Source organism: Myotis myotis, unplaced genomic scaffold (genome assembly GCF_014108235.1).
Source record: "Myotis myotis isolate mMyoMyo1 unplaced genomic scaffold, mMyoMyo1.p scaffold_m19_p_14, whole genome shotgun sequence".
Classification (NCBI taxonomy): domain Eukaryota; kingdom Metazoa; phylum Chordata; class Mammalia; order Chiroptera; family Vespertilionidae; genus Myotis; species Myotis myotis.
Window position 1 is genome coordinate 25,572,282 of NW_023416318.1, and position 22,093 is coordinate 25,594,374.

A 22,093-nucleotide genomic window follows, 5' to 3' on the forward strand; every position below is an offset into this window, starting at 1 on the left:
TGAACACATAGCCTTGTTATAAGTCCTTTGGCAATGCCCAGAAGAAAAATCATAGCTGTGGTCTTTAGGGGAGATTTATTTACTTATTTTTATTTTCAGATTATGAGTTGTAGTCTGGTTTCCTCTTTAGTTAATTGTTTTCTGAGTAGTTTGTAAACTAAAGAGGATTTTTACTGCTTCAAGTAATAAAGTTAGTTTTCTCTCTTGGTTATATGATACATTGGTTACTTGTTACTGAGTTTGGTTTATATTAGTCCTTGAAATTTCTTTGCAGATTAGTGCTTAAGCTTTCAGAGAAATTGGGTAGACTTCTGGATTTAAGAATTTCAAGAAGCTTAATGGGAAAGTGTCAGGTTGGAAGTACTGCCTGAAAGTTACCCTTTTCCCAATAATTTTTTCCTTGCGATATGGGACTTGCTTTATTTTTATTTGTGCACATCATACTATAAGTGGTCACACATTTATTTTAAAATTCCACTTCAGAATTACCTATTGTCCCTTTGCTTTATTTATTTGCATTTGACCTTTTTTGACTGTGGTCCAGTTAATATTTAAAAAAATTCCATTCTCTTCATGTGTGTTTAAACTATTATTAACACAGAAATGTTCATTATAAATTTAATATACAAATATTTGTTTTCCATATTCACTTGAACCACCTACAAGTTGGAAAATAAGTTGCTGCTTTTAATGGTACTCAACTAATAAAGTGCCCTGGAGTGTTATAGAACTCTCATCAGTTGGTTAGAGAAAAGTAGTTTTGGCAGTTGCTGATAGGAGCACACCAAATTTTGTCTGCCATTTTGATATAAAAGCACTTTAATAAAAATTTTAACTTACTCTCTGAAGTTTTAAGCCACTGAACATATTCCTTGATGTGTTGAGAAGTTTGGTCATTGCTGCCTACTTTGTAATGATTGAATATGATTTGTCCTTTTCCTACTTTTCTTCCCTTTAGTTTACAGCAGAGAATGAGCAAAGGAGGGCAAAGGGAAGAGTAGATTATGGAGTGTAGGTAGTTAATCCTTACACTTCAGTCTGTATAAAAGAGGAGGATTAGCAATTGCATGCACACAGATAATATCTAGGTTTATGAGCATATCTAGAGAGTCTTTTTTTATTAATTGAATTAGATGTGTTCTTAAAATACACTGAACTAATTTATCAAATGGCTTTTCCCCTCCTCCCCCCAGTTCTGTAGAAAATGTTCTCAAAACACTCGTGAAAAGCTGCCGACCGTAAGTAGCTCCTCAATTTATATAAAGCCTCATGTTGTTTCTATGGGCCTTTCCCTGTCTTTAATTTGCTTTGAAGAGGAAATTAAAGGTATAAATAGTTTCTGACCTTGTGATGTTAGTCACTGACCTTGTGATGATAGTCAACATATTATTTCCAACTCTTGAACTGAAATTTTCAGATTTCGTTTATAAATTTAGAAAATTTTAAATGGTGTATCAGTCACCAATTATAAAATAAGAATGCCATAATTTATATATAATCACATTTGTTTTAAAGGTTATCCTAAGTTATTGTTACTTAGATAAAAAATCTTTTTCAAAATGGGCATTGTAGGGGAATTGCATTAAAATTGAGTGTAACAAGAAGGTGTGGTCCATACATTTTTTCTAGTGTGTTCTCTTTCCATAGAATATTTGCCTTTAGCTTCCATATTCTCCTATTTAAATATAAATATGTATAGAATTTAGTGTTAATTATATTTGTACAGTTCTTTGGACTTAAAAATATTTTCTGACTCTTGTTTATCACATTGTTCTGAGACTACTTATCCTACTATGGATACGGGGAACTCTTTTGAATGGAAATCCCTGTGTTTATCGTATGCTGTAGTATGAGTTAAAGTTATTTCACAAATCAGATACTTATTACTTATCTACTATACTCAGTCTTGGGCAGTTGTATATTCAGGATATAAAATGTCTCCCTTTTAAGAGGCTTAAGTTGTAACTTGAGTCATAAGCCACCAATGAGCAATGTCATTTTGTACTAGGCAATTACTCTCTTGGCCTATGTGTTTCCTCACTGGAAACTTAATCAACTTGAGGTATTTGCTGGTTTTTAGGTTGTTGGGTAATTCATAGAGCACCTAAGCTTTTATTTTGGATCACCAGGCTAATAAAAAGTTGACTCTGAAAAATTAGGAAGGAGAATTGTTGTATGAAATCTTTGAAGGTAGAATATTTTCTTCATTTTTTTTTTTAATTCTAACCTGTTTAATAATGACCAAGCATATAAATGTGTAATAAGTTCAACAAAAATAGTATGAGAATGTAATTTTATTTTCACATCAAGGAATGAAGTGTGATTCTAATTAACACAAATGTATAAAATGTAATAGGATTTAATAATAGGATGTGTAAATCTAATTTGAAAGGGCTTTCTAACTTTTTGGCCATACCCAAATCAGAATTTCTCATATGCTTTTTGTTCTTCTAAACCCCTTAATAGGTATTTAAAAAATTATACCTGGGTCCTTTTCATCCATTTACCTTCATTTTGTGTATGTGTATGCATATACACATACAACACACACACACACACACACACACACACACACACACACACACACACTTCCGATTTTGATTTTGTAAATCTCTGGCCCAAGGATGCCCCTGCCCATTTAATAGAATTGTACAACGTTAGACCCTGTAGCACCAGATCATCTAGTCCAGTCCTCTCTTCTCTATAGGAGGACTTTGTGGTCAGTGTGGATAAATGGTTTGGCCACACATGCTGAGCAATTGATATTCTCTTTCTCACTTCAGTTCACTGTTACTCAGTTTTTATATAGACAAAATTTTTTTCTGTTGCTATTACATAGCACACAGGAAGAAAATATACAACCATGTTTAAATTTGTAGGTGATTTGACTTACTTTGTATTTTATCTGAGTTTTATCGACTTTGTAGCATTTTTCTAAGTCCCCTAGACAAGAAGAAAATTTACCTTATCCTAAGTGTGTCAGGGTATTTAGAGTTAAAATGTGTTTCTTGTAAGCTAACATGCTCCTCCTTTTTTTGTCAATCATGTATTTATGTAAGAGAGTTTTTAGTCAGTGATCAGATACATGAAAACTTTCCTTTTTATTAGATATTTTCCAGCAGATTCGACAGCTGAGATGCTAGAAGAATGGCGGCCTTTAATGTGCCCTTTTGATGTAACAATGCAAAAGGCCATCACTTATTTTGAACTATTTCTTCCTACCTCCCTTCCTCCAGAATTGCATTATAAAGGTTTTAAGTAAGTATTTACATATTATGAGAAATTCTAGAAAATAGCAGGAAATACAGAGGCAAACTAGTAAAGCAATGATAAGTAAAGAAAAACTTACTAACTCAACCATTATGTTTATTATACTTGAAGTGTGTGAAAGCTAAATTATATAAATATAAGATTGTAAATAGAGAATAATGCTTGTATGTCAAGCCAAATAGTTTAAGGGCTTTAAGAGGAAAGAGTATTACATTAAGAAAGGAGTGGAAATATCAAGAGGCAGTGATAGAAATGTTAAATTGCATAGAGTTTTGAGGGAGGAAAAAATGTTTCCCTAAACCTAAAACTAGGTTTTAACCCTTATCACATGTCATTTCTTTTGGGTCTTTTTTATATAATCTTTTCTTTTTGTAGTCTTTGCACCATTTTTACAAACTTTTTAGAATGAAAAAAGAATTTAGACTGTACTTTTAAGAAGAAAGGGTATGAAAAAAAAAAGACTGGAAGGATAATAGTAATTACCACTGTGTTATGGGTTCATACTTAGTTTACCTCCCCCTCTCCAATTTTCTGTAGTGAAATGTCAAATCTTTTTATTTAAGTCAGAAATTTTGTGTATAGCTGAAAATTTAATTTTAATTTAATAAAAATTCTAAAAACTTTTTGTATCTTGGGCATTTTTAAAGATTGTTTACCAGGAATAATATTCTAACATTTTCTTTCCCCTATATTCTCTTCTAGTTCTTTAATTTGAGATAATTTCCCCCACTGTAATTTAATTGCACTTAACACTTTGTGGCTAGTTTCTTTTGTGGCACATTTATTATAGTGCTAGGTAATGGTGTAATTACTAATTGGGTTCTTACAGACAAGAAAGTAAGGGAGAGTTACAAGAACAGGTAGTAATAAGAAAACATTTAATGAGAAAGGTGGGAAGAGGAAAGAGAAACTTATAAATAGTGCTAGATAGGGTGGACAGTAATTACTTGACAATGAAGTGGAAGTATTACGAGATTATTCTTTTTAGAATAAATACATTGGAAGGATAATATTCAGACAAAAATGGTCCTTTGTAACATTAAGTTTGTAACTTTCAGTATTATTTTTTTCTAGATTGTGTAGTTGTTAGTAAGAATAATAGATTAAAAACTACAAGATACCTGGCTTTGAACCATTTTCTATAAGTCACTTGCTATTCATAACAATATTTTTTTTTCCTTCAGACTTTGGTTTGATGAGTTAATTGGCCTTTGGGTTTCAGTGCAAAATCTCCCACAGTGGGAGGGGGTGAGTATCCCATGTTTTTCTCCTATACTTTTCAGTTTGGAAATAGTATGTGAAATAATTTGATAAGAAACTTCAATTCCCTAGAATTGGCTATTAGCAGTGTTGTAATCAGTTTTTAAAATTTTATTTGCTGTATTTTAACAACAGTAGACATTTCTTTATTTGATTTTATTAATATATAGAAGTATGCACGTGTAATGGGAAATGCATGAAACTGTCAGGCCCTGCTTGTTTCCTTTTGTATCCTCACTAGCACGGTGCTGGGCACATAGTAGATGTTTACTGGATTAAAGTTTCTTTTTTTGTTTGCATTGTGCATAATGCTATGTTTTCTTATTTTTTTATTGTTATTTTTAAAATACATTTTTATTTCAGAGAGAGAGAGAGAGAGAGAAACATCAATGATGAGAGAGAATCATTGATCAACTGCCTACTGGGAATGGAGCCCGCAACCCAGGCATGTGCCCTGACAGGGAATCGAACTGTGACCCCCTGGTTCATAGGTCCATGCTCAACCACTGAGCCACACCGGTCGGGCTGCTATTCACTTTAAATGGGTGACAGGAATCGGAACTTAAATTTGGAGATTTTAAAAAACTGAATTATAGAACATATGTTAAATCAAGTTATGCTAATATTGATTGCTGAAAAGAACAAGTGAATGAGGGGATTCACTGTGCCACTTAAAAACAACAACAAATGTATTTACTTAATTTTCTTTTTTTTGTTTACTTTCAGCAACTAGTAAATCTCTTTGCACGATTGGCTACAGATAATATAGGGTACATAGATTGGGATCCATATGTACCAAAGGTAATTAAGAACATTTGAACATATAACATATAGTAGCATTGATAGCACTTTTATGTCATTAAGAAGAAGTATATTTTGTATGTTGATTCTTAACTTCACAATATATTTTAGGACATTAATAAAAACACAATTTACAGGGTAGATCCTTTATTTTCAAAAAGTAATTGGATCATATCAAGATATCAAAAATATGTGATTTTTGTGTTACCTATGTAGAAAATGAACTATAAGTTTTTAAATGAATAAAATAGAAAATACTAAGTATATTATTCAGGGTGTCATACATTCATACTTTGCAACAAATTTCATGTATTCGATTGCTACTCTAGTGTTCTCCACTTTTTAGATAACATTGTATGTTTCCCTAGATTAAAAAGTAGAGGTTCTCTAGGTGCATTGTTCTTAACATTGCATCCTCTGTATTGTTTCACCTGCAGCAGAATCACTTGTGGCACTTCAGGAGGGCTGGAATGGGACATCCAGGTGATTCTGAAGCACATAGTGAGAGTAGTGCAGAGCTGGAGACCAGCAGAAGGCAAATGCTCTGTATGTCTTTGCTTGTGCTGTCTTCCTCTGTTGCTGGCCAGTAGAAACTAAGGAGGAGAAGTAATTTTTCCCTACCTTTGGGCCCCCTATCTGTTAATAATGACAGATATAAAACATAGATTTCATTATGTTAGAATGTAAATACTAAATGCAAGTTCTTAAGTGGGAGGTGATATCAGGTCAGTGTTAAGAATTAAAGAATTCGGAATCCTCCAGAAGAGATTTCCATTTTATGCATCCTTGGCATGGAATTAGAGCATAGGAAAATTTTTGTGTATTTAGAGACACAGAAAGGAGTCAAAACATATCATGTTTAACTTCAGGTATCTACGGTTTGTCTTTTTATGTTTTACTATCTCTCCTTTGTCTGTGTTTTGGGTACATGGATATAGCTGTATTATATCCACATGCCTGTGACCTCAGAGTGTCATTTTTAAAAGTGTAGATATTTTCTATAATTTTTAAAGAATAAAGCAGAATACTAAGCAGTATGTAATTTGCTTCAAAACTGATCAAATGTGACTTCATCCAATATCACTAATATATAACATTTAAGTTATTTAAGGGAAGTTATTTAATAACTGTACATATTTATTTTTAATTCTCTTTTTCTTAAAGATATTTACAAGAATTTTGAGAAGCTTGAACCTCCCAGTGGGAAGTAGTCAAGTGTTAGTCCCAAGATTTTTAACAAACGCTTATGATATAGGACATGCTGTAATATGGATCACCGCTATGATGGTTTGTAATACATTATATTTGTTTTATATAGTTCATCCAAATTTTGTGTTAGCCATACAGAAATACAATCACATAAGTCTATATAGTGGCTTAGTTGTTCGCTGGATTCTTGGATATTTTCAGACCCAGAATGTATTCATAATGTACCATTTATTAATGTCTGTAACCAATGGGCCCTAAAAATAGAATCTGAGTTTATAGCAGCAGTTCTCAACCTGTGGGTCGCGACCCTTTGGGGGTCGAACGACCCTTCCACAGGGGTTGCCTAAGACCATCGGAAAACACATATAATTACATATTGTTTTGTCATTAATCACTATGCTTTAATTATGTTTAATTTATAACAATGAAAATACATCCTGCATATCAGATATTTATATTACGATTCATAGCAGTAGCAACATTACAGGTATGAAGTAGCAACAAAAATAATTTTATGGTTGGGGGTTACCACAACATGAGGAATTGTATTAAAGGATCGTGGCATTAGGAAGGTTGAGAACCACTGGTTTAGAGTTTTGAGAAATTCAGAATGTCTAACAGTTTTACAGGCCAGGAACCAGACTCCTAGATAAAAAGACTTTCCCAAAGTCAAATTGAGGTCACAGGCATGTGGATATAATTGTTAGAATTTTTTAAATTTTGTTGGTATTTTGCTGTGGAATTATGGTTTCTTAGTGGGGAACAGGAACGTGGATTTCATTTCAGTAGAGAGACAGGCTCCTAATGTAACTGACATTCTACCTTAGGTCTGTGGTTTTTCTTGAAAGAAGATCACCTTGAGGCAGATAGGAGGCTTCAGGCCTTTATCCCCAAGGCTGTTCAACTCGATAAAATAAATACTAGCTTTTTACCTTTTTTCCTTAATTTCCTCTAACTTATGTTGTTGTTTGGTTTGTTTGTTTTAACAATAGATTAAGAAATATTTTGAGTCAAAATGTGGTCACATATAACAGGTTTAATCATTTGAACATTTACATTTAGAAGTAATGATAAAATATTTTAATGCATTTATGTAAATCTTACATCTTCATTTCCTGCAATGAGAAAGTCACTTCTTGAATCATTTAAGAAATGTTTTTATGCTTGATTTTACTACTCTTGATTATTTTACGATGATAATCTTCATTATATAAGTTATTTGATTGCACATGAATAAAATATACTGTTATCCTAAATTGGAAAAAAAATCTTTCCAATTTTTAAATTTGGTTTCAGTAAGTTGCACTTATTTTTAGTAGAATGTTTTAAATCAATATGTATGAAGTTCGTTGGGGATTGTTTTTCACTCCTATTCAGCGGTAGAATTGATTTTTGTCAGCAGGATGAATATAAACCACAGAGTATAATGGGATCACTGATCTTTTTACTCTTATATCGGAACAGGGTGGACCAAGTAAACTAGTGCAAAAGCACTTGACTGGTTTGTTTAACAGCATCACATCTTTTTACCATCCTTCAAATAATGGGCGCTGGCTGGTGAGTATATTCATTTTTCACTCTAGGTTTTGGAATTTTTTGAGATATGGCCACATGTAACCATTACATGTTAGGTAACCTGTACTGTGTTTTTTTATCCTTTATATCATCTTTGGCTATATGTAAATGATTACATTCAAATTAAGTTACTAAATAAACTAAGATAATACTGGTATGATAACAAGTGACAAAATGCTACATTCTGGCAACAAAATAGTAACAAAAATGCCACCAAAGCATAGAATGATCTTTCCAGTTTTATTTGTTTGTCACTTTGTGTGGGGGTTTTTTTGTTTGTTTTTTTAAGTTTTCTGGTTAAAATGGCTTTTCATGTAATGGAAGGTTAATGTTATCCTGGAAGTTAAAGCGGAAGTTTGAAATATATTTGTATTGATCATTATCAGTATATAATTGGTGAGAGTATTCTATTCTGTCTAGATATACTATGCAGGTCTTTGTAATAAAATTATTAGAGCTGTTATTTTAAAAATCTTTAATTGTGAGGGTACAGAGGAACCATGAATGTCTATCTGTGAGATATAACCTACCTTGGACTTTTTGCTTCTGTGTCCCCAGAACAAGTTAATGAAACTACTTCAGCGGTTGCCAAACAGTGTTGTTCGAAGATTGCATCGTGAAAGATACAAGAAGCCTTCTTGGTTAACTCCTGTGCCTGATAGCCATAAGCTTACTGATCAAGATGTTACAGACTTTGTACAATGCATTATTCAACCTGTCCTCTTGGCTATGTTTAGCAAAACTGGTAGTTTAGAAGCAGCCCAGGCTCTGCAGAACCTTGCACTCATGAGACCTGAGTTAGTAATACCCCCTGTACTTGAAAGGTAGGTGTAGCTTTACATGCTTGCTGAAGCCTCAGCAGTGGCTACAGTTATTCTGGAAGGCAGCTATGCTCACCACTATACCACCAACGCAACCTATACAGTTACTGTGATTCTCTCTTCCCTCTCCTCTTCTGTTTGGTTTTCTTTTCTGTGGGGTCTGTATTGCTATCGTGTGCCTATATCTGTTCCTGGAGGAGAAGAAAGACATTTTAACCTAATGATTTATGACTTCGTAAAGGTTTATTTGAGAGAAAAGGCAATTGACACGACATGGGTAAAATAAGTATTTTATATTATTTGCACATTTTAGTTACTCAAGTGCTCATAAATTGAGCTCTGGCTATTTTTTTTTATTTTTATCGGAATGCAATTGTCACAATGTATTGAGAATATGGCAGTAAAAGTGGTTTTGGATTTCTGTTATTTCTTAGAACCAGTGACACAAAAAAATTTGATTGTCTTTATTGTTTTCATATATTATATAATCTTAGGTGTATTGTTTCCACAGGGTAGACCTTATTGCATTCATTTCGTTTCTTGTGTTGAACTAGTAACAAAATAATTTTCCATTTGCTGAGTCACTGTCACAATATAGGCTTGATGTGCTTCCCAAGACAGAGCTACTCTGAGTTGTTTTGAGAGTAGGTTACTTCAACTTTCTGTTATTCCTCTGCTGCCTGAACTTGAGCTTTATAATTTCTCTCTAAATACCTTTGTCAAACGTGGAAGATCAGTTTTTAGAGCCCAGCAGGATCTAACAGATTGAGTTCCATAAAACTCAGATTTGTCCTAGGACCTTAGTGGGAAGAGCAGAGTAGTTTGTAGCTTGTTATTCCTGAATTCTAATAAACATTGACTCTTAGATTAGATACAATCCTATTGGAATGTGGAAGTGGATTAAGATGGTTGAAATAATGCAGAATTACCAGTTTATGTTCCTTTTCACTGGAATTTGCATGGAGAAAGGTGGAAAGATGGCAGGAGATTGGGGAAACATATACCTTTCCTTTATTTGTGTGATTCAGTTAACCTTTGAGAGCATATATTCACTCAAAATATTTTGCTAGCTACAAACCTTTAAGCTAAAATGCAGTTTATGAATTTATTATACTTAATGTATCATGTATGGTTATCTGTGACGGAAATTTTTTTAAATTCTGTTTTCAAACTGTAGAACATATCCTGCACTAGAGACTTTAACAGAACCTCATCAGCTCACAGCTACTTTAAGCTGTGTAATTGGAGTCGCCCGCAGTTTGGTATCAGGGGGCAAATGGTTTCCTGAAGGTCCAACACATATGCTACCTCTGTTGATGAGAGCGTTGCCTGGGGTGGATCCAAATGACTTTAGTAAATGCATGGTGAGCATATTTATGATTCTATTTGTATCTAAGTTATAACTATAAGTGGACATCCTGTTAATTTTTTTCAAATACTCTTCGGACATAGTTCAATGTAAAATTTTTCATGATAACAGAATTATATCTGTAGATGCCCAAGTTTAGGTCTGTGGAGGGTTAGTTGATATGTATAATGTATTCCTTCATAAGAAACTTGCTGTAACCTCTAGTCATTTAATGATCATTTAATGTTTTAAAGCTTACTATATATTTACTATTTTCCTTAAGCAGAGACATTTAAAAGCATATGGTCACTTGCACTTACCTTCATCTACACTGTGACAAAGGGGCAGGGTACACATTACAGGTGTAAACGGCCAGATCCTGGCTGTACATGCCTGTCCTGACATTGCTCCTCTTCCTGGTCTCTAGCTTCTGCACCAGCATTTACTGTTTACTCTTAGTTATGGTTCATTTCAGGAGGGAGGCAAGGTAACTTCTCAGTGACAGAAGGTTAGAGCACTTTATGCTTAAACCTAAATAAATAGCTATGTGAAAATAAATGTATAATTTCATTACTAAAGTAACAGCTAGTTCATTTTGAGGAACCTTTAAAAGTTCAATTCTGAGTAAAAAAATTTCCAGAAAGATTGTGGGACTCCCTGAAGATAATTATTTGGGTAGATTACAATATGCTTGTGTTTTGAACTAGAATTATGTAATTAATGTTAAATTTGTTGCATTTTCCCAGATTACATTCCAGTTTATAGCAACATTTTCCACTCTGGTGCCTTTAGTAGACTGTTCATCTGTACTCCAGGAGCGAGATGACTTCACCGAGGTAAGGATGCTTTCTGGTTGCAAAGGAATTAAGTTCTAATTCTTACTGTATATACATAGCAATATTTGCTAGTTTAAAAGCGACTTTGGGCCTGGCTGGCGTGGCCCAGTGGATGAACATTGACCTATGAACCAGGAGGTCATAGGTCTGTTTCCCTTCCTCTCTCTGAAATCAATAAAAATATGTTTTATAAAAAAACTTTGGATAGGTGCTAACAAGTTAAAGTTACAGTCTTATGACTTCAATGATATAAATAGACGGCCTTGACGTCACTGCTATTTTGACACCCAGGGTTGTGTTTCCATTTCTTTGTTACTTTTTAAATGTTTTGTTAAGCAAAGATAGTGGTTTTTGTTTTTTTTCCATTTTCTTACCCTATATAATAAAACCCTAATATACAAATCTACCGAATGGTGGAACAACCGGTTGCTGTGACAGACACTGACCACCAGGGGGCAGACGCTCAATGCAGGAGCTGCCCCCTGGTGGTCAGTGTGCTCCCACAGGGAACGCTCCTCAGCCAGAAGCTGGGCTCACTGCTGTCCAGTGCAGTGGCAGTGGCGGGAGCCTCTCCTGCCTTCGTGGCAGCGCTAGGCAGACATCCCCTGAGGGGTCCCAGACTGGAGAAGGTGCAGGCCAGGCTGAAGGACCCCCACCACCCAAGTGCATGAATGTCATGCATTGGGCCTCTAATGTTAGTAATAAATCTGTTGAGATTAACATCTAATGAAATTTTCTTTATCACTGTCTGGTTCATTTATTTTTAAAAAAATATTTTTATTGATTGCAGAGAAGAGAGAGAGAGACAGAGACAGAGAGAGAGAGAGAGAGAGAGAGGAGAGAGACATCAGTGATTAGAGAGAATCATTGATTGGCTGCCTCCTGGGGATCGAGCCTGCAACCCAGGCATGTGCCCTAACTAGGAATCGAATAGTGACAGTTTGAAAAATGAAATTGATAATAAAAATGGCTGCTTGACTTCTGAGTTGGCCCCTATATAATACGTTAATTCTTATTTTGGTTCCTGGAAAGTAGTAGATTTGAGTTATTCTAAATTGACATGTGATAATGGTGCTGTATTTCACAGTATACAGTATAAGAATTTAGTGTTATATCTATTTTGTAGACCATATTTGAGTTTTGTTAGTTCAAATAAGAAAAATAAGCTATTTTTAATTTTTCTCCACATTAATGTTGTAGGTGGAAAGAGAACTGTGTTCAGCCACTGCTGAATTTGAGGACTTTGTCTTACAGTTTATGGACAGGTGAGCACGTACCCCAGACCTACCCTTTATCTGAATTCAAAACAATGATTGTTCTGTCCCAGCAATTTTAGTCTCTCCCTGTATTGCAACCACTATTTCACGACTACCCAAGGTGGTGCTTTTGAAGTTATAAAAGGACAGTTGATTGTGAGTCATGTGCAAGTTATGTAGCTGTCACTTGAACAGTCATAATAATAGAGGTTTATCTGATCATCAAAAAAAATGTTAAAACTGGCTTTTGGTTACTAAAATTATACTTTTCTTTGTATTTTTGCATTATGTAGATGCTTTGGACTTATTGAAAGTAGCACATTGGAGCAAACAAGAGAAGAGACAGAAACTGAGAAAATGACTCACTTGGAGAGTTTAGTCGAATTAGGTCTGTCTTCTACATTTAGTACAATCCTCACACAATGTTCCAAAGAAATATTTATGGTAAGAAAAATTAAATTCCAATGTTTTAATTTTATTTGATGTTTTAAAAATTGAACCTTAAGTGCCCTAGCCAGTTTAGCTCAGTGGATAGAGCATTGGCCTGCGGACCAAAGGATCACGGATTCCATTCTGGTCAAGGGCACATACCTTGGTTGCAGGCTCCTCCCAGCCCGCACCCTGGTTGAGGCACATGCAGGAGGCAACCAACTGATGCGTTTCTCTCACATAGATGTTTCTCTCTGTCTTTCCCTCTCTCTTCCGCTCTCTCTAAAAGATCAATGGAAAGATACCCTCAGGTGAGGATTAAACACCCAGCCCCCCCCCCCCCCCAAAAAAAAAAATTGAACCTTAAGCTAAAGTGTATAAATTAATGCCAGTTTATCCTTTCCGTGCTAAAATTTGAAAAAGCTAGTACAGTTATGCTCATTATTCACATACTCCATATCAGCACATTTACCTACTGGCTAGAATTTATGTGTAACCCCTAAGCCAACACTTGCAGTGGCAAAAATTTGAGTTGCACATGTTTCCAGCTGAGGTTGAATAAGGTGACACCCTCCCTACCTTTCTGTTTCAGCTCTCAAACTGTGAACATGTTCTTTTTGTGTCTCTCTAGTACCAGGGTTTCCACATTTTTGTGATTTTGCTGCTTAAAATGGCCGCCAAGGGTAGTGCTGAAGCACTGTCTGGTGTTCTAAGCATAAGAGAGTTGTGCTGTGTCTAACGGAGAAAATAACATGTTTTAGATGAGCTTTGTTCAGGCATGAGTTATGCTGCTGACTTGAGTTCCATCTTATTAATCAAGAATATATATTAAATAAGGTGTCTTTAAACAGAAACACAGTAAAACAAAATTCAGTTGATGAAAATGTATACCCAGAGCCTTATAGGAACATGATCCTGTGTGTCCCTTAGGCACAATGATGTTATTAGCTAGAAAATGAGTATTTGATAATTCTGTGTTCATAGCAACTATATAGAACATAACTACTACAAATAACAAGAATTAACTGTAGTTTTAAAGTTTACAGTTAAATACTGTTTAGGAGAATAGTCTTGGAAATTGTTTATGTCCTAACATGATAGAAATCTATGTACAAACTGTCCTCGAGTTACATCGGACTCGACATATGTCGTTTCGTGGTTACGTTGCCATCTCCCATTTATTTATTAAAAAAAAAAAAGCTCCATCATTTCGACGTATGTACATATGTGCTTTATGTTTTTTTATTATTTATTTACCACAAGTAAAGTTCGGGAATTATTATCTTTCTCTTAAATGTTTTGTACTGTTTCACTTCATTACTGCTGTGTAGGTGCTCCATGTGAGTGACTTAGGTGCTTATGTAGGTGGGTTCCGGCTTACGGCGAAAATCACATTATGTCGCGCCGTAAGAACAGATCTCCGGCGTAACCCGAGGACCTACCTACTGTATATAAAAGGCTAAGCAACGCTATAACACACATTGACTACCAGGGGGCAGATGTTTAATGCATGAGCTGCTGAGCGACAGAAACTTTGCAGAGTGCCCTGTTGCACTCCGGGACTCCTTGGGGGGTGTCAGACTGCTGGTTTTGGCCCAATACCTGCAGGCCAGGCCAAGGGACCCCACCTGCTGGAGGGACCCCGTTCACTCCACAGACGCCTTCAAGCCCCCGCACCGCCCCAGGTGCAGCTGGCCAGGGAGGGACTGCGGGAGGTTGGCTCTAGGGCATGTCCAGCCTGTCTCACTCAGTCCTGCCTTGCCAGCCACCTTCTAATGAATTTCCTTTCAATGTGCATGAATCCGTGCACCAGGCCTCTAGTTAAATATAAAAATCTGGCAAACTAGTATGAATTCATTATTGGTGAGTATCTGTTATGTACAGTATCGTCTTTAAAACCACACTTTATTTCCATTTCTATTTCTTCTCCATCTGAAATTATCACTGTTCAATTTGTTTATTCTGGTTAAAAACTAACCTTACAGCTGCATGAAATATTTACTAAGATTATCTACACTAATAAAAGAGAAACATGGTAATTGGCATACGACCGCTACCCTTCCCATTGGCTAATCCCCCTGTCACTCACAGAGTAGGGCCGAGATATGCAAATTAACTGGCAGCCAAGATGGCGGCCGGCAGCCAGGCAGCTGATGCGAACAGGGAGGCTTGCTTGTTTCAGTGACGGAGAACTCCAACATTACCCGCCTGACTTGCCGGCCTCTCAGCTGCAACTCTAAGCAACTATGTTGGGAATAAAGAAGCTAAAAAAAAACCAGAAACCTGCTTTACTCAGCGGAGCTTCAGCCAGCCAGACCGCAACATTGTATCAAATATAGACGGTAAACAAAGGCCAGAAACCTGTTTTCAGCAGCTCAGGCCTCAGAGCTAAAGCTGGCCCAGAATAAAAAAAAGAAAAAAGAAAAAAAGGAGCGGTTGGGAGCTTCAGTCCCAGCCTGAAAACAGCCCTCAGCCCCTCAGCCAGACTGGCCAGGCACCCCAGTGGGGACCCCCACCCTGAAGGGTGTGTGACCAGCTGCAAACGGCCATCATCCCCTCACCCAGGCTGGCCAGGCACCCCAGTGGGGACCCCCACCCTGATCCAGGACACCCTTCAGGGCAAACCAGCCAGCCCCACCCATGCACCAGGCCTCTATCCTATATAGTAAAAGGGTAATATGCCTCCCAGCACCGGGATCAGCGGAGCCTCGAGGCCTCCCGGCACCGGGATCAGCGTGACAGGGGGCAGCGCCCAAACCCCCTGATCGCCCTGCAGCTCTGTGTGTGACGGGGCGGGGCCCCAACCCCCCTGCCCCCCATGGGCCCTGCTCTGTGTGTGACTGGGCAGAGCCATAACCTCCCCATCGGCCCTGCCCTGAGTATGAGAGTGGCGGCGCCCCAACCACCTGATCGGCCCTGCTCTGTGTGTGACAGGGTGTGGCGCCCCAACCCCCTCCCCCTCCCACGGGCCCTGCTCTGTGTGTGATGGGGTAGAGTCATAACCTCCCCATCTGCCCTGCCCTGAGAGTGACAGTGGCGGCGCCCCAACCCCCTGATAGGCCTTGCTCTGTGGGTGATAGAGGGCGGCGCCCCAACCCCCTGATCCGTCCTGCCCTGAGTGTAACGGAGCGGTGCCCCAACTCCCCTATTGGCCCTACTCTGTGAGTGACAGGGGGGAGCTCCTCAACCCCCTGATCGGTCCTGCTCTGTGCGTGACAGGGGGGAGCTCCCCAACCCTCTGATTGACCCTGCTCTGTGTATGACAGGGTATGGAGCCCCAACCCCCCTGATGGGCCCTGCTCTGTGCGTGACGGGGTGGCGCCGCAACCTCCCCATCTACCCTGCTTTGAGTGTGACAGGGGGCCGTGCCCCAACCCCCCAATCGGCCCTACCCTGAGCGTGACTGAGGGTGGCATCCCAACCTCCCAATCTGCCCTGCTCTGTGCATGACAGGGGAAGGCACCCCAACTCCCCAATCGGCCCTGCTCTGAGCCCGACCAGGGGCTGCACCTAGGGATTGGGCCTGCCCTCTGCCACCCGGGAGCAGGCCTAAGCCAGCAGGTCATTATCTCCGAAGGGGTCCCAGACTGCAAGAGGGCACAGGCCTGTCTGAGGGACCCCCCCCCCCTTCCCCCGAGTGCACAAATTTTTGTGCACCGGGCCTCTAGTATGAGCATAAAATATTAACAAATAATCTCTTATTTAATCAAAATCTTTTGTAGGGAGTTGTTTATAATACTGAGTACTGTTAATCCATGTGGAGAGCCCAGTTTTTCATTCAGCAGTTGAAATCCTGTGACTTGATTGTAAAATTAAATAGATGTGGTTGTCAGAATGACAAAATGTAAATATTAGATATTCTAAAAAAATTATTGTGTTACATTGGACTAGCCAACAAGATAATTATATTTGCTTCCAATAGTTATAATTTTGTGTTTAGTGTTTCTGTGGCAAATAAAATCTTGTGCTTCAATTGTTTTGTTCATGTTAGGGTGTTGTGTAAAGATTGCTTGTACATATGAATGTAACATTAGTGAGCAAATCCTTAAAAATTCTAATGGCTAAAAATTTCATACTTGGTTACATTTAATATAGTCTGAGCATCATTTTAAAAATGTTTTATGTTTAATTTTGCTTAAAATGCTGATTAGACATTTTCATTTTTTACCTATCTTAAAGGTAGCCCTTCAGAAGGTTTTTAATTTTTCGATTTCACATATATTTGAAACAAGAGTGGCGGGCCGTATGGTAGCAGACATGTGCCGTGCTGCTGTAAAGGTGAGTTTGGGTTTTTTGGACTGATGAATTAATGAATCAGCAACCAGCAGGTTTATGTGACTATGTTTGTTATACTTAAAATACATAGTCCCTTCAATAGTTGCTTACAGCCCTTATTTGCCATGAATATAGTGCTAGTGTATACTTTGTGACTGTTAAGTATTTATACCTTTCAAAAAACATTGTATACATATGTTTCAGTGCTGCCCAGAGGAATCTTTGAAGCTATTTGTTCCCCACTGCTGCAGTGTTATAACTCAGCTTACAATGAGTAAGTCATATAGTTTCCATTCTGTATTTACAATTTTAAATAAAAATTTTTTCTGTTTCTAGAATTCTCTTGATAAAAACATATCCTTTAAGCTATGCAGTATCTTAATTTTGTAGTTTTGGGGGAGATTGCTCAAAATAAGCTATCACCATGTTGACAGGCAGATTAGAAATTTTACTTTATTCAATTAATATTTTCTTACAAGAACCATTTAAAAGTTGCCACAAAAATGCCAGTTATTTTGTGATATGTGCACAGTCAGACGTTTGGCTGCTGTGTTTATTTTCTGAATTGTGAGTTTCCACCTCTAGAGTAAGAAGGAATTGAAAAGTCTCCCTAAAAGAGACTTTTTCAGGTATCAGAAATATTAAATATAAATCTGTAAACAATAATTCATTTAGTTGGATACACAGATTTTTTTTTCTCTCCTCTGTACTATTTTGCCTTTTTTAGATGATGATGTATTAAATGAGGAAGAGCTAGACAAGGAGTTACTATGGAATCTTCAACTTTTGTCTGAGGTATTGTAAATCTTTGGAATAAAAACATACAATTGTGAAAACGTTGACTTGCTCTTAGTATTTATTCCTTTTTGAAAATTTGATATTAAAACATGACAGGTCATAAGTTTTAGGTATTTTGATTTAGTGGCAGAAAGTCAGATGATGTCACTTTCTGGTATCAGAGGAGTATAATTATCGATTACCTTATATTCAGTATTATTGACTTTTTACTGATTAATTCCAATATAGTTAACTCATTAATTGAAAAGGTTATTAGATTTGGGAATTCTTTTTTTCTCTATGTCCTAAAGTTGGCCATTAATCAAACTTTAGCATTTTTTATGGGTTAGTTCAGGAACCAAAGAACAGAAATTCCATTAAGTTAGCTTTATCTCTTAAAGGAGAGGGACTCTTTTGGAAAGGATGTTACTATGCCATGGCACTTGAGAGCCTAGACTCCGAAAATGAGTTTGACCTTTAAAAAGAATAGATTGTTAGAATATAATGAAAAAGTAAGTCCTAAAATGAATTATTTTAAGAGAAACACTTTTAATGCTTGTAGGCTTCTTTAATGCCAAACATTAACCTTTGCATTAATTATTGATTCTTAAATCTTTTATCCCAAGTATCTTCGGGCTAAAAAATCTCTCTTTTTAGATTACTCGAGTGGATGGAAAGAAGTTGCTTCTTTATAGGGAGCAACTTGTAAAGATTCTCCAAAGAACCCTACATTTAACCTGTAAGCAGGGTTACACTCTGTCCTGCAACCTTTTGCATCACCTCCTTCGTTCTACCACACTCATCTACCCTACAGAATACTGCAGTGTGCCGGGTGGCTTCGACAGGCATCTCTCTGAATACTTTCCTATCAAGGCAAGCATTTTCAATAATTTAGGGTTTAAGGATATATTCGGTTATTTTCCTAAGGAATTCAAAGTGTGGTGGTTGTTTTTCTTGTGTATGAAGGTGTCACTTCTTTATTTTAGAAGTAGATTATATTAAAGCTTATTGGGTTGTTTATTTTGAAGATCTAATTGGCTTTTTAAGTGATTTGTGAATGAGGCAGCATCCCATCTGGCAACTGAAGTGGTGCTCCCTGGAATGTTTTAAATGTGTGCAGCATAGTACATAGTGCTGGAGCTCCTCTACCTTTCTTTTCTGTTTTTGTGTGAGATGACTTGTTATGCCACATCTAACCTGTATCATTCAATATAATTTTATCCGGTAACTCAGTAGACTCACATAAATTCACTATTACTCTTATAAGTAAACTAACATTTGAGGGGCTCTTCAGGGAGACCTTTTCAGGAGTTATAATGAAGGGATAATATGTTGTCATGCCATTTTTGTGTGCATTATTCACTATCGTGGGTTTGGAACACTTGTACATATTCTAACATTTTCAATTATGTATTTGTTCCTTTTTCAACTTCACAACTGGCTGAACAAATGCTGTTCTTTTCTAGGACTGGGGTAAACCGGGGGACCTCTGGAATCTGGGAATCCAGTGGCATGTTCCTTCTTCCAATGAGGTGGCGTTTGCCTTCTTTCTGTTGGACTCTTTTCTTCAGCCTGAACTCATCAAACTCCAGCAGTGTGGGGATGGAGAAATCGAAATGTCTAGGTTAGTTTTTTGTTTTGTTTTTAAATAATTAATTGGTGTTAGTTTTTATGGTTTCAGACTAAAAATATCCTTTTTTGTGTCTTTCCTTCTCTCTCTGGATGTCTGCTGTATTCATTTTCAGTGAGTTTTGAACATGGACATGAGTGTAATTAGAAACCATTTAATATAGCGTTGTGTAACAGAAAGTTTGTCATAACATTTAAACATAAATGGTTTTTGTCCTCACTTGTTTGTAGTGCTTTTTACTTAGCTGTTTCACTTGTGCATCTTCGGGAAGTGTGTAGCTCTGTCCCCTTTGAAAGTAATGCCCACTTTCTAGGTTCAGCTTAGATTTATTGGTCTGTTTCTTCTTGGTAATTCATTATTGCTGTTAATATTCCTTAGGAGAAATGTCTCTGTGAGATAATTTTTTTTCCTTTTCTATAGGCTTTAATAAAAAAATTATTTGAAATCATTAGACTTTTATAGTTTGGATATTTGACAGTTCCTAAAATAATAGTAGGAAAATTACTGTGTGTCAAATATCAGGAAACTTTAATAGCAAATTCAGTAGAAATGGGATTGGAGGAAGAAGTATGATTGACTTCATGTAAACTATATAGTCTGTTGCACAAAACTGCCTTTTGAAGTGAACGTTTAGCTAGTCCATTTTTAGATGAGATATGCTTGAAGATTTCATGTAACACTGTTTTCTTGTGGTAGTGATCTTTAGGTAAATAGGTGATTAAATTCAGAATTGTTTGACAAAGCACAATCAGTCTTTGTTACCTGTGATCATTTAGAACCTGCTTAAATATAAGCACATCTCTTATTACCAGTAAATATCTGTTTAATTACCTTGAACTATTAAGTGGGTAAACTGTGGTGGTTGCCATTTTTTTTGCCTTAATTTTGTATATCCCCACTTGATGAAGTTTTTGTACTTCCCCCTAGATTCTTGGCTTTTTATAAAATAGGGATTTGGGGTCTTGTAAAATATGAAAATACCTTTTATTTTTTTCTAGAGATGATGTTCTACAGAGTCTGACTATAGTGCATAACTGTTTAATTGGCTCAGGAAACCTCCTACCTCCATTGAAAGGAGAGCCAGTTGCTAACTTGTAAGTAAAAATAACTACTTTACATATTTTGCTTTTTTTCCATTTGGCATATATTTTAAGTCTTAGTCACATAATGATTTTCTGGTTTTATAGTTATTGGTGGTGTTTGTATCACTTTAACCTTTTTGTCATTGATAGGCCAAAAAATACCAGAGGCACAATTTAGGTCTGTAAACTTTAAGGCTTATTCAGATCTTCATATGGTGCCAGGATAATTTTGAATGTTCATGAGTTTTAAATATTAATTTAGAGATATTTAAGTTTATCTATTAGATTACTAAGTTAATTAAGAAATACTCTGCTTTAAAAAGGAAAGAAAAATACTTTTAGTCTGCCGTAAATGTTGATTAAAGATTTTGCAGCAAAAAACGGTGTTTTTTAAATAAAAATTTGTCCAGTGTTATTCATTATGATTTTGAACTTTTTAGATCTATCAAGTTGCTTTTTTTGAATTTAAGTGCTTTTCAAAGTATTATTATTTTGAATTGAGTGTCTTGATTTAGTCTATTGTTCATGCTACCATTTAAGTTAAAAAATTAAGTTTAATGGACATCAGCAAATATGTAACTTTAGCTCACATAATAAGTAGATACTAGTTTCAGTATACCATCTTAGATCATTTTCTGTCTACATCAACATCTCATTGCTGAACAACTTAATGAAAATCACATAAAAATGAGTAAGTAATCCCTGCCTGCTAAAAAACACAAAGAGGAGAATTATTTGTGGATTTTACAACAAAAATATTAAAAAGCTTCAAGGAGTTGTTTTAAAATATGACTTGCTTGTCTTTCCTATATTTTGTATAATCATTGTTTGGAATCATGCTTTTTCATAATTTCCACTTATTTCAATCTAAAAGCTGTTTTTAGACATTGAATTTTAGCTTGCTCATTAGATTTAAGAGGGTGAAGTAGGGTCATTTCAAGTAAGGGAATCTGTTTTCAGTTTACCTAGGAATTTGCTGAATTCTTTTAAAGAACCTTTGTTTTTCATTAGTTTTATAGTTTGATATCAGAGCAATATTACCAAATTCATTTTTATTATGAGAGATTGATTTTTAAATTATTTTTTAAATTCTCACCTGAGGATATGTTTATTGATGTGTGAGAGAGAAAAGCATGGATGGTTGCCTCCCATAAACATCCCCACCAGGGTTCGAACCCACAACCTAGTTATGGTCCCTGACTGGGAATGGAACCCGCAGCCCTTTTGGTGCTTGGGAATACCTTTTGCTCCAACTAACTGAGCCTGCCACCTGGAGGGGCATGAGAGATTCATTTTAAACAATTTTAAATGAGACCTAAAATTAAAATCAATGGTTTTTATTTTCTTGAAGATTTTAACAGTGTGTAATACAGTAAAATATTTAATATGTAATGAGTTTATTAAATTAGTAAATTTAGTTGTGCTTGGACTGTTGACAATGAGAAGTGTCTTCATTTAATCCAAAAATTTATCTAAGAGCAAAAGCATGTATAATCTGTGTATATGATGAGAAGATTTTTGGTA

General features: G+C 36.3%; 1 protein-coding gene across 12 annotated transcripts in view; it reads left to right on the top strand.

Annotated features, from left to right (window-relative positions):
- PSME4 (proteasome activator subunit 4) overlaps nucleotides 1-22,093 on the top strand; it is an 85,084-nt gene that overhangs the window by 25,425 nt on the left and 37,566 nt on the right. For 9 of the 12 annotated variants that reach the window (XR_004971839.1, XR_004971840.1, XM_036334569.1 and 6 more), the window contains 17 exons: nucleotides 1,194-1,238; nucleotides 3,109-3,258; nucleotides 4,455-4,518; nucleotides 5,257-5,331; nucleotides 6,496-6,618; nucleotides 8,005-8,097; nucleotides 8,674-8,939; nucleotides 10,114-10,300; nucleotides 11,031-11,120; nucleotides 12,321-12,385; nucleotides 12,670-12,820; nucleotides 16,985-17,083; nucleotides 17,285-17,354; nucleotides 17,808-17,875; nucleotides 18,515-18,730; nucleotides 19,324-19,481; nucleotides 20,486-20,581. Coding sequence is in view for 10 of the 12 variants with exons in the window: in XM_036334569.1 (XP_036190462.1) it covers nucleotides 1,194-1,238; nucleotides 3,109-3,258; nucleotides 4,455-4,518; nucleotides 5,257-5,331; nucleotides 6,496-6,618; nucleotides 8,005-8,097; nucleotides 8,674-8,939; nucleotides 10,114-10,300; nucleotides 11,031-11,120; nucleotides 12,321-12,385; nucleotides 12,670-12,820; nucleotides 16,985-17,083; nucleotides 17,285-17,354; nucleotides 17,808-17,875; nucleotides 18,515-18,730; nucleotides 19,324-19,481; nucleotides 20,486-20,581 (2,016 nt within the window). In the remaining 2 variants the exon portion in view is untranslated. The remainder of the gene's footprint in view (nucleotides 1-1,193; nucleotides 1,239-3,108; nucleotides 3,259-4,454; nucleotides 4,519-5,256; nucleotides 5,332-6,495; nucleotides 6,619-8,004; nucleotides 8,098-8,673; nucleotides 8,940-10,113; nucleotides 10,301-11,030; nucleotides 11,121-12,320; nucleotides 12,386-12,669; nucleotides 12,821-16,984; nucleotides 17,084-17,284; nucleotides 17,355-17,807; nucleotides 17,876-18,514; nucleotides 18,731-19,323; nucleotides 19,482-20,485; nucleotides 20,582-22,093) is intronic. The other 3 variants (XM_036334575.1, XM_036334577.1, XM_036334574.1) reach the window with 2 other exon arrangements.